This window comes from Rhipicephalus microplus, chromosome 1 (assembly GCF_043290135.1).
Source record: "Rhipicephalus microplus isolate Deutch F79 chromosome 1, USDA_Rmic, whole genome shotgun sequence".
NCBI lineage: Eukaryota > Metazoa > Arthropoda > Arachnida > Ixodida > Ixodidae > Rhipicephalus > Rhipicephalus microplus.
Window position 1 is genome coordinate 130656382 of NC_134700.1, and position 12671 is coordinate 130669052.

Below are 12671 nucleotides of genomic sequence, written 5' to 3' on the forward strand. Positions count from 1 at the left end.
GGTATGCACAGCTTATGGAAGCTAGTTACGCAGTACCGCAATGCATAACCCACCGCCTCTTCAAGCACACACTTCATTCAAATAGCTATTCACGTAAAGAACGTGTATGCTTCCTAGGTTTTAGACTGGACTATTACTCCAGCTTGATGAGATGTTTGGCCTCACCCCTTTGTTGCTTGCATAACACGATGTGAAGAACTCCCGATATGAAGAACTCATGCTGTGTTAGCCATTGCGTGTTTCTTAGTAACGCTTGGGCACTTATTTTCGCCATCTGATTGTACATTTGTTTGCTTCATTTTGTCTTTATACGCAAATCCTTTATTAGTAACCAGATGCGTGGATGTGTGGTAGAACACTTGTTTAACACGAAGATTACCCTGGTTTGATCCCTACTCGTGTCCAGAACTCTTTAGTATTTACTGTATTTGCACCTTTCTGGATTTTACGGTCACGCAATAATAATTATTTTTCGCTCTCAACCAACGACGCCAACATTGATGCCAGAGTTTCTGCGAAACGAGCTCTTTCGTTCTGTCGTGTTAAAACTGAGCGGCAGAAGCATCAGCAGTGCCGTAGAGACAATCTTGTGTTACTATCTTGGCTAATACCTCTACATTTTTTTTTTCTTTTTCAACTTCATTGTGCTATGCTTCGATTTCAGTATGTACCAACTTGCCTAACAAGCAGCACTCTTGCTGAAGAACGCTGAGTTTCACGACTGTTCAAGAACTTGCAGCCATATGCTTGCAGTCATTCAATAATAGTAACTGTGTAGGCAAATACACAAATATCTTCTCCTCATTCAGACAAGGCAGCTTATTGAGCAAAATTATTTGCTCAAAATTTTTCCCACAATATGAAAATTGCCTTGGACAGATACATCGCATTTTGTCGCACATCATATGAATAACTCTTCAAAATATATTTCCATGTGGCTGAATACACATCGAATTTTACTAATGTATGTCACAAATAAAATGAACGTCTGTCACATGCATGTGCTCGCAAAAGAAGTAGAAGTTGGCGCACCCTCGTGCGTCTCATGCGCTCGCTCCCGCTTCGTTCTAGGACGACGTCCATTTGCCGAGTATCGGTCTGCCGAATTCTCCAGCAGCGACTCTCACGGGTTCTACATGGCGCGGATGCCTTCTCCTGCATGCCCAGCGAGGTACTTCGCAGAGAACGAAAACAAACCAAAAATCATCAGTGATCCCAACTCAACCGCTCGTATGGCAGTCAGCGGCTCGCTCTACGTGGGCAGTGACGTGGACCGCGAAGAAGTGCAGCAGGGCGCCAATGTCATTGGCGACGGCGACTTCCAGAGGTTTATCTTCAGCTTCACCACCATCACGCGGATGGGGCTACTATGCCACAGCAACGTAGTGGCTCTTATCACGGATCCCGTCGACCACTGGTGCAAGCCGCCGCCCGACCACGCCGGCATGTTGGCAGCCCAGTGGAAGAACGTCGGCATCTTCACCGACGAAGCAGGCCGCTTCAGCCAGTGTAGAGCGTTCGTGCGACCTGGTGCCGCTTCTAACGACAGGGAGAACATGCCGTGCGACCTCTGGGACTACGAGCCGGTCGAGGCACGTAGGAACACGCGCAGCTGCTGGGACCTCGTGTGCAAACGCAGCTGCCTTCTGCCCCTAGGTAACGGCGTCTTCACGAGTGGCGCACTCATGGTGGTTCTTTCCACGAGCTGTCTGGCTGACACAAACGGGCGCAAGCCGGTAATTGTGCTGTCGTCATTCGTGCTCATGGCGAGCGCCATCGCGAGCTGTTTTTCCGACGCATACCCCGCTTACCTGGCGATATTATTCGTCAACTCGGCCTGCGCCAGCACCGTACACATTGTCACCATGATCCTCCTGTTTAAGGTGTCGCCCGTGCAGTACCGAACCTTCTACAGAGGTCTCGGCAGCTCCCTGGGCGTTGTGTCTGTCGAGTTGCCATTCGTCATCGTCACCACCGTCCGCATCACCTGGTTCACGTACCAGCTGCTGATTGTGGCGCCCACCCTGCTGCTCCTCTCTGCCACGTTCACCATGTACGAGCCACTCATGTGGCTCCTCGCCATGTCCAGACTGAAGAAGGCCGAGAGAGTAATCTACTCGCAGCCAAGATGAACGAGATGTCTCGAATGCACAGCAAGAAGGTCCTCGACCGTATACAGTTCGAGACGACCAAATGGAGTGGGCCTCACGCGGCGGTTGCGTCCACAACACCGCTGCTCCCCGGCTTGCGGCGCGGCAGGAATGGCGTGGTGTCCGTCACCACGTTCATTTTCATGCTCGCCTACTACTCGCTCACCTGGAGCCGTAGACTGGGTGGAAGCAGTAACTTGGTGGTGCGCGTCATTTACGTGGTGGCCCTTGTTCCCACCTACGGTGCCATGTACGCGGCACTCAACGCCGTGGGTCGCCTGCACCTCATGCTGCTGCTCTTTGCGCTTCTTGGTGGAGTTTCGGAGCTCTACGGCATCGCTAAGTATGAAGATCCACGGGAAGTCGGGTGTGCGCTCGCCATAGCGAATAAGTTGGTGATGAGCGCCATGGTGTCCCCCCAGCTACCCGTACACGGCCGAGTTGTTCCCGTCGTCAGTGCGCAGTGCCGTCATGTGTGGTGCATACACGTGCGGCCGCGTCGGTGCCGTGTTCGCCTACGTGCTTGCCCCCGTCCAAGATGTCGGTCACGAGGAATCAAGCTTCGCGTTCTTGGTGATAGTGGTCTTCAGAGGCCTGGTGGTGTTACTCAGCTTGCCTGAGACGACCGTCGGTGGCGCCGTGGACGTAGCTGTCACCACCATATACGGCAACCGCAGAGACTTCCTGGATGTCGCGCAGAACTCGCTGATCACCAGGCTGAAGAGGAGGAAAATCAGACACAGGCCTGCGTGCGAGCATCGCGTTGACAGTGGACTGTGGGGTGGGGTCGCCCAAGCGTTGAAAACGCTGCCACTAGCCGTCGAAACTTGAACGCGACATCCAGCCATTTGTATAAATTTGAACAGGCTAAGCACACGAAAGAGGCGGAGAAAGAATAAGCCGGGGGTACAAAAATAGTCTTTCGTAATTTCGTTTCCTCATCCAGGTAATTTCAATATTGAAGCTTTAAGGCATACTTTGGTTATTTATATAAAAACCCTCCTTTCTATTCGTCTTCCGAGCCTTGCGTGTATGTGTGATCATTCCTAGAAAGTACTTTGCGTGTCTTTGCACGTTAAGAGTAGCCTTCCAGCAAGTGAATGAAGCATTGTTCATTCGAGGAAACTGCACCTTCCCTATGGCTGTGGTAGGTAACCTTGTTTAAAACTGAACTGCTGCATCAATGTATATAGGCAAGCGACTGCTGCGCACCGAAGTGCGCGATGCATTAACGAGAGCCAATGGGTGCGTATCTGCGCACACGCGCTATTCAGCTCGTAGTGGGAAGCTTTCTTTCGGGCAAGAAATCCCGTTAACATGCGTAATAAAGCGTTTCAGAACAGCAAAATGGCAAAGGGTCGTCACATAATGCGAGCTGCATGACCATCGGGTTGTTGAATTCTTCAAACTATTACAAAACCGCAGGAAGAAGTCATCAGGCGCCGCTTCAGTAGAAGTTCACGTGATGGCTTGCACGTGTGTAGCAAGCACCACGTTTTTCGGAAGATTGACGAATAATTGCGTACTGAACTGCTGCCTATGAAATATAAATTGTATTTTATTGTATAGTGGGCATAAGATGCAAGTATGCTTGTATTGCCCCAAGAGTGTTTAAAAAAGGGCTCTGGAGAGGCCGCCTATCCAGCTTTCGGTGCGGCTCTTGTGCGCTTTACACGCCGGCACCTGTTGTAGTTTTTTTAAGACGACAGTCTTTCTTGGGGCGGTACTTCGACAAAAAAATTTTGGTCTGTCTTCCGTTTGTCCGCTGTAACGATACCCCGAAAGGCACTAAACGATACTGTAAACAGCCAACCGCATCCGCAGCACCCACCAATATTGCTCAAGTTTCAGTATTCATGCTTGTGCGATTTCCAATTAAAAAGCAATTATTGTGCATATTTGAGGCACAATAACAACACGTCAATATTTCGTATGGGTGTCTTAACACTAAAGAAGGCATACATTAGTAGTTCTAAGGACCGTAGCGTTCATCATGCTGCGCTGACAATGCAACGCGACGCTCAAAAAGGCAAGTGTTTCCAACGCTTTTCTAAGACGATACGGTGGTGGCACCTGCCCGTCACTTAGCGTTCTACACCTTATCGCCTCCAAGACAGGGGCACACGCCTTCCTTTGTTTTCGAAGATAACTGCCAGATAGTGCTCGTGTCTAACGGCCTCGATGTACTCGTTCGTCTTCGCTGCACGGATCGAGGCTGTTTAACGCAGCACCTACAGAATACAAATCACTGATTTTATAGTTTAAACAGACATTTAAAACTTGCCTATTTCGCTTGTACATCTAGGGTAGGAAATCTAGAAATAAGTAGAACGTATAGGTTTCTACACCTAAATTTGTTGTGGATGAATCGTGCAGCCTTCCTCCGTGCTAGTTTTATTTATTATAACAGTGGGGTTGTGAGCAGCCAGACTGCACTTACGTATTCGAGGATTGGCCTCCTGTATGTTCTGTAAACTAGGGGCCGTTTTGACATGGTGCTATGGTGGTCATTTGAAGAGATTTTGAAGAAATACGTGAATATATATATATATATATATATATATATATATATATATATATATATATATATATATATATATATATATATATATATATATATATATATATATATGACATCTAACAGACAGTAATGCCAAGGAATGTACAGGGGAAGTTATTAGAACCAATGGAATGTAAATAAGAAGAAAGAAGAAAGAAAAGTGGATGAAAAAATAACCAGCCGTGAGCAGGAATCGAACCTTCGAATAACGCGTGCGATGCTCTAACCACTGAGCTATCACAGCGGCCTTCCCTCCATCCACTTTTTTGGGTTTATATGTGAATTTAGAAGTAGGAGTGACAGTCAGCGCCATCTATAAGCCAAACAACGAGTGTGAAAACACTCTTATTAGCATGTTTGGCGTCACGTAGCACGTGAACTTATTATGGGCGGGCAGCTGATTAATTGTCCCTCTTATACAACCTAAACACACCAAGTCTGCCAGTACGAGACCCTCGTTCAATGAAATAAGGGAAAGAAGTGTATACCTAAGGGCTCGTTTTTCCGTTTTTTAACACAATATTAATGAGATCTAACAGACAGTAATGCCAAGGAATGTACAGGGGAAGTTATTAGAACCAATGGAATGTAAATAAGAAGAAAGAAAAGTGGATGAAATATACATATATATATATATATATATATATATATATATATATATATATATATATATATATATATATATATATATATATATATATATATATATATATATATATATATATATATATTTGAGGTCTTCACCTCATCTGGGATAGTGGCAATTTACCAGTCATTATTTGTGTGTGCTTGCCGACTGTGCTCCACCTAATTCTTATTTTTCTAGTTACTTTTATCTCGTGGTTCAGCTCCGCCGTGATTATTGGCTGTCCTAAGTAGACGTGGTCGTTTACAACTTCAAAGTGCTATTATCTATGTCGAAGTGCTGTTCTCTTCTGAGGTTGTTATACATTAATTTCATTTTGTGCTGATTAATTTTAACAAATGCCTTTCTGCTCTCCTTGTCTATTTCAGTAATCATGAGTTGCAATTCGTCGGCTGAGTTACTCCGAAATGCAATGTCATCTGCGAAGTGCAGGTTCCTAAGGTACTCTCTATTGACTATTATCCCTAACTCTTCCCATTCTAGGCTTTTGAAAACCACATGTAAGCACGTGGCAAGTAGCATAGGGCAGATTGTATTCTCTTGTCTGACACCCTTCTTCATTGGTATTCTGTCGCTTTCTTTATGAAGTACTATGGTGGCAGTTGATCCTCTGTAGATTTCTTCCAGGATGCTTATATATGCTTCGTTGACACACTGATTTCGCAGTGTGTGCATGACTGCTGATGTTTCTACTGAGTCAACAGCCTTCTCGTACTCTATGAAGGCTATGTATAGTGGCTAGCAGTATTCTAAGTATTTCTCTATTACCTGATTGATAATATAAATGTGGTCGAATGTTGAGCAGCCTGTTCTCGTTTGCTTCCTTCTTATTACCTTTACTTGCTCACTGTTTCTCCTCTTCTTTTTATGCAGGGCTTCAATCTCGCCTTCTCCTTTCCCACCTTCTCACCATCACAACTCTCCTTTTTCGTTCCCTCTTGCTACACTATACAGAGCAAGACTATGCAATGCTCTTCTAGTACACTCTAAAAAAATATCGAGTACAAAGAGTGTCTTTTCGTGTCACAACAATAATCGTCATCAGACTTGCGCGCGCTTCTTTTCTTGGACACTCGGCGCTGGCCACTTTCCTATTGAGAATGCAATGTAACCCTGATAATGGGCATGTCGATCGTGAACGGAATGTACGGGGCGCGGGGCCATAGCGCAAGGATGGAACGCAATATAGATGACGGTTAATGTTGTGGAACAAAAAGACATCCTTTTTACTCGCTCTTTTTTAGAGTGTAGTCCACGATCACCTAGTTAGTTGTGTGCGATTGCTTTCTTGTGAAGGGTATACTCGAGTTCGAAGCCCGTCTCACGAAATTTTTTTTGTTTTCCAGAATGTGCCTCTTTTTTTGTATCGCTTTCGATCTGTCACTATTTCTCTTCCTCTCTCTATCTGTTCTCATTCTTTCAATGATCAGGCTTATAACAGGCCATGCCCGAGAAACCCGTTGACACTCTAAAAGGTCTGGAAGAATGGCAGATAGGGACAAGGTTAACAGAACTCGTTCACCTGCTGGCGTTCAACTGGAAACGTGAGAGGGCTTAGCGTTGTCACAAATGCCTCGCTTTATTGAGGCTACGATGCTTTGGTGTTTTTTTTCGTAGCTCGATATGGAAGCACCACTGCAATTACGACTTTGAGTGCAGCTCGGGTTAGGGTGCCCGTGTTATTTTCGTTGCGTTTCGGGAAACTGAGCGTGAATGAAAAGTACAGTGAAATAGACAAAAAAAGATCTATCGGACAGGGTAGCAAAATGCTTCCGCCAATTTATCTAGTCTAGCCGCAAAATTGTGGTTGTATAATCCCCTTGCTCAAGGTCTTTTCGAAAGAAAGGAGATAAAAAAATAAAGCATTTTGAAAGAAAGAAGGTAAAATAAGAAGTGAGGGGGTTTTCGTATATATGTGGACACTATCAGTCCATGCCGACATACCGACTGATCTTTGTCTGCAGTGCAAAAGAGCATTCTCGGTTAGTCCGCATCACCCGCCAACCTACACGGGAGAAACATGAAGGCATCGGTAAGATTGAAACTCTAGAATTGCTCGTGAACGCCAACTATTCTTCAGGTAAATTGTATGCAAGCGTGAGCAGCATTTAGAAATAAGTGGGGAGTAAAAAACTTCATTGCTCACAGTCATCACTACATTCGTAGTTTGGTCTGCAAACATGTAAAATTCTATAGTTTACATTGCGGCGACTAGTTGGTTTAGGAACAAAAAGTATTTCAAGAAAGTATTGGGGTCAGTCATGTTAAGTCAGATACCATGATATTCTGACAAGACTATTTAGCAAAGGCTCCTTAGCACGAACCATCACCCGAATGAACTATTATCGCAACCCGATGTTGCCTATGTACGTACTTTGTCAAATGCATTGTTTCCCTTTTCCTGCGGTTCGCACGATTTCGCGATCATGCAGCATTGCGATGTTCAAATGAACCGGATCTTTATTTCTTAAATTGAGAGAAGGCTAAACTTGTTTGTAGACATTCGTGAAGAAAAAACGGGAGGAGCAAACAGAAACACACACAATAAAAATTCAGGACAACATCTCGGCGTTTACAATTTATTGACTATTCTCTATTGTCCGTGTCTGAACGCCCACGATCTTTAATCACGAACCTTATTTCTTCTTATGTACACTTCAAGAAAAGTGAAATGCCTGAATGCGCTGATCGCCTCGCCGAAACCTCTGCATAGCCGTACTATGTAGCTTTACAGAGAAACAGAGAAACAATTTTTATCAGGCCCTGAGGGACTAGGCGAGAAGAACCCATTGGAGCCCTCGGCTCACCGCTGACTGCTCCCCTGTTGGAATCTGAAGGTCATGCCTATCCGCTCTTCCAAAGGCCATCTGGGCTGTATTTCAATTCTTGGGCAGCACATAGACAGTCTACGCAGACTGTTTAGAAGACAGCACCGAGCCCATGCTGTCCGAAAATCGGAACACGTTTAGACGGCTTTTACGCAATGAGGCACCACCTGGCGTCTAGAAGAAAAATCGAAAATGAACAAACGTAACAGTGGTATTTTCCGGCTTGATTTGTGCAATCTGAAAAAATAAACGTTACTCATATTGAGCTCCTGGAGAAGCGTCTGCTTGTGTGAAGACAACCATTCCGTCCAGATTTTATCTATCTCAGCGATTCGCTGAGTCTCCATCTTGTTTAGACAGCAAAGTAGCCTATACCTCGTATTTGTCTACGAGGCGGTCTTCTCGGAGCTGCCTACTTTGCCGGCTACGTGAAAATCGGAATGGGACTTAATATGGCCACCGTTCATTTAGCTGTCTATTAGCCGTCTACGGTGAGTATTGGAACTCACCACTGGATAGCATTTGATTTGATTTTCAGTATAGTAATTGCGATGGCTTCTTCCCACTCCTGTTCACTAGTGTCTACCTTGCCCCGTAACGCAGCACACTGTCAGAGCATGCATGCTAGAGAAATAAAATCCTCTCTGCAGTCCGGGCACTGTGGGTCGATATTGCTGTATATCCAGCTTAGAGAGCCTCTCCAGAGATATGACCTCCTCAGAAGCATCCTATGGTGATCACTTGAGATCTGCATAGTTTTGGAGTGGAGGCGGGAAGCACCTGCGTTCCTCTCTATATTGAGGACGAACTCGTGAAAGGTCAGTAAAAAGCTATTTCTGTTCCTGACCTCCTCTGAATCCAATGAAGCTTCTCCGCCATCGCAGCGCGTGAGTAATCACGCACGGTTGGCAGCCACCTCACTGCAATTCTGACGACCCGACAGCACGTCATCGCCCATGTGAGCAGCAAACTACGTGATCTACGTCAACAGAATTCGCGGTTGTCTTGCTTTTCATCAGCCTTGCCGCCTTTTTAGAAACCATTCCCGAGATCAAGACCCTGAAGCTGCTTCGCAGTAAGTGTAGATATGCGGCCGTCTAGAATCCTGCATTGCCAACCCAACCGCCACCCTTTTTCTTTCCTGTGGCTGCGTGGTTCGTGGAATGCCAGTTAATTTGCCGGTGCTAGTGCTCAATCTCGTGTTTGCACGCAATGATCTACAATGTATATAACGAAGTCAGCACGTGATAAATGCGTGCATACTCCGTTACTGCTACGAACCTTTATATGCACCTGTCGTCTGTGCTCTAATATAAGTCACATTTCAGTACTTTCTCTTTTTTGAATCGGAAAGTCAGTGTTCGTGCAAGTGTGTCAGTCTTCGTGCAAGCGCAAACATTTTTGGCTATAAATTTCGGGGTAAATGAACCAATAAAATCTTTTGCAGCTGTCCCTGCTGACCCTCTGCGTCGTGGTTGCGACCACCATGGCAGGATTCTATGGAGGCTACGGCGGCTATGGTGGCTATGGTGGTTATGGTGGCTATGGTGCCTACGGTGGTTACGGTGGTTACGGCGGCTATGGCCACGGCTACGGAGGATATGGTGGTTACGGGGGATATGGCGGCTACGGAGGCTACGGTGGATATGGTGGCTACGGAGGCTACGGAGGTTATGGAGGATACGGTCACGGGGGCTACGGCCATGGTGGTTACGGCCACGGATACGGATACAAAGTTATTAGCTATGGACACGGTAACGGTGGCTACGGCCATGGTGGTTACGGCCACGGATACGGATACAAAGTCATCAGCTACGGACACGGTCACGGCTACCACGGCTGAAATGTGCCCTCTTGTATACTGAAATAAATTGCGCAGTAAAAAAGTCTGCAACTTTGACAAATATTCACTCCTTTAGCAGCGTCCACTGTGCGTGAGCTGAATGCACCATGCTCGCTCACTACGCACTTGGAAGAACTGAGCAAAGAGCTCAGAATGCTCTCGAAACTCTCTCTAACAAAAATTAAATCCTGAAAAAGCTGTTGTCGTGTGGAGTCAACGTTTAGTCTTATCTTCTTCCAGTCAGCAACTGCCTCTCTGAAAACAGCAGCCTTTTCTCAAACGCTGCTCGCAGTGATCAGTCCTGTTCAAAGATATTCCACACGCACTGACTCAGGCACACCCTGCGAAATTATCAGCAGTGTTTGCATTGTGCCCTAGCGTTGTTAGTGAGGTGTGACAGTTGCCTCTCACAGTGATAAATTCCTTATCTTGTTCGCCCCGTGATCGTACTGATCACGCGCAAGCGGTGCTCGCGCACGATTGAGGCGGCACTGGTAAAGGGAGAACCCACTTCCTCGAGCGGCCGCCGCCACGAGTCGTCTTCGTAAGCATGCCAAGCGGCTAACCGCAAGACAAACCCGGCAGCACCCTGAAACGAGGCTGCGTGTTTGTTATTTTATAACGCCTGTTTTATGATTACGTCCCGTGAAATTATACTGATCGAACTGTATCCGATTTGCAGCACAAAATAAACGGCACGGCCACTAAAGGCTGAGCTGGTAACATCTGACGCGTTATATAAAACTTGTAAGTCAGTAAAACGAGGTAATCTTTTTCGTCTCTTTTTTACGCATAACGGCAGAGACCTTCCTGTGTTTGACTTCAGAAAGAAAGACGAAAAAAAAGAAGTTAAAAAGCAGCTTTTCGAGAAAGCTATCTTCGAACTATGGCGTTTTCGGAAAGCCACATTCTTTTCCCCAATATATTTCCCGTTTTCCCCGATGTTTCCCCACATGCGAATCCACAGACTCTTTATTTTTTCAAATAAAACCCAAATGCGAAATTCAATATTTAATGGGCTTTATAACGGTTCGTTAAAATTGCATGGAGGAATACATTTCCTAAAAAGACTTATTTTATTCGGCTTAAAATATAGTAGCTTTTTTTCTCTACAGGCCTTTAACGGCAAAAAAATTTTAATAAAGTACTCCTAAGAATAAAGCCCATTTGTTTCTGGGGAGACTGAATACCGTGATCCACACTTTCGCCGTTTTTTCGCTAGGTGGGCTCAAATTTCAGGGATGGCGACAAATGGCCAAAAGCATGTTTTTTTCTGCCCAAATTTTCACTTTTTCCAAGGCAGCACAAATTTTTTATCAAAACTATAGCTTCGAAATACTTGTTCGGGGTCTAAAAACTGGGCCTACAGTATGTTTTATTGAAATCGAGAGTGGTGAGCAGAACCCAGTGTTCGTTTTTTTTTTCTGACAAATTTCGCATGACCTTCTAATGTAGAAACCAGGTTTCGTGCTACAGCACCAAACTTGCTTTGTACATCAAAATGTACCTCAGGAGGCCTTAAATTGTACATCAAAGTATCCGTTAGGAGCCGTACATTTTCACAATATATTGTTAACATTTAAGAGCTCCTGGGGACATCTTCCACTGAAGCAAAACTGTTCCCAATTCTTGGCTCTTCATGGGCAATTCGCTAGTGGACCTCTAAACACTACATTCATAACATCCACAAGCACTAGCATGAAAAGTCTAGAAAAACCACAAGGGGGGGACTCAAAATAAGTCATGGCGGAGTTTTGAATTTTGGTTGTACATTTGCTTACGCAGGTACTGAAGGGCAATTTTAAACAAAATTCAAATGAGCGTGGCGTTTGAGCTCGAGTATTCTATTCAGTCAGCTTTGAACCCATCGAGCGCCTTACGCAATTTCTATGGTCTCATACTGCTGAAAGGTACTGAACACAAGCATACACTAAAAATATTCAGCCTTTAAAAAATGAGACTCTATACCTAACTGAAAATGAACTCGGATATATGTATTCTGCTAAACTTAAATTTCAAGATGGACACTTGCAACAGAGGTCTCCTCCCCCCAGCCTGAACACAAAGTGTGTAGCGCCCATTACCCTCCATAATTTACGCCGCTACCCACGAGAATAAGTGAAACGTGTCCATTTTTATCGATTCCTCACGCGCTTCCCCCGCGCACCAAAGAATGAAAAAAATTGCTTAAACTACTTATCTGCTACTGTAGGAGGCACTGAAAAAACATAAAAGCAAGCGCATTGCACAACCTAAATGCATTTCAAAGGACACCACCTTATTGCAATATTTTTCGTAGCGCTTCAACACAAGGTGCTGCGAAACGGACGCCCGAATAAAGAAAATGAATTTTCATTTCGCCTGCAGTAAAAATCAATTGTACTGATGATGATGATGATGATGGTGGTGATGATGATGATGAAGATGATAGGAACTTTGTTTCTCCCAAAGTATGGGACGGAACCTGAGATTGGCTACGCTGCTTTGAGGAGGTCAGCGGGAATACCTTGGGACACCACGGCCTCCAATGCACGTCATATTACCTAGCGTTGCTGTGCCGAGTGAGACACCTTGTCGAATCAGAAAGAGAAGAAAGAGAAGGAAAGAATAAAGAAAAGGAATTTTTATTTCGCCTGCAGTAAAA

The 12671-nt window shown here is 45.2% G+C and overlaps 2 protein-coding genes across 2 annotated transcripts; both read left to right on the forward strand.

The window, feature by feature from the left end:
* Positions 1 to 1136: 1136 nt before the first annotated feature.
* On the forward strand, positions 1137 to 2132 carry LOC142765714 (organic anion transporter 3-like). Its single transcript, XM_075867192.1, has one exon. It carries the CDS (start codon positions 1137 to 1139, stop codon positions 2130 to 2132), a length of 996 nt encoding a protein of 331 aa, XP_075723307.1.
* A 5173-nt stretch (positions 2133 to 7305) lies between these two features.
* LOC119177867 (uncharacterized) lies at positions 7306 to 10088 on the forward strand. Its single transcript, XM_075871032.1, has 2 exons — positions 7306 to 7388; positions 9632 to 10088. The coding sequence occupies exons 1-2, from the start codon at positions 7377 to 7379 to the stop codon at positions 10025 to 10027; spliced, it is 408 nt and encodes a 135-aa protein (XP_075727147.1). The 5' UTR covers positions 7306 to 7376; the 3' UTR covers positions 10028 to 10088.
* Positions 10089 to 12671: the final 2583 nt, after the last annotated feature.

Coding starts and splice junctions, on each gene's coding strand:
- LOC142765714 (XM_075867192.1), top strand. CDS start 1,137: ATGGCGCGGATGCCTTCTCCTGCATGCCCAGCGAGGTACTTCGCAGAG.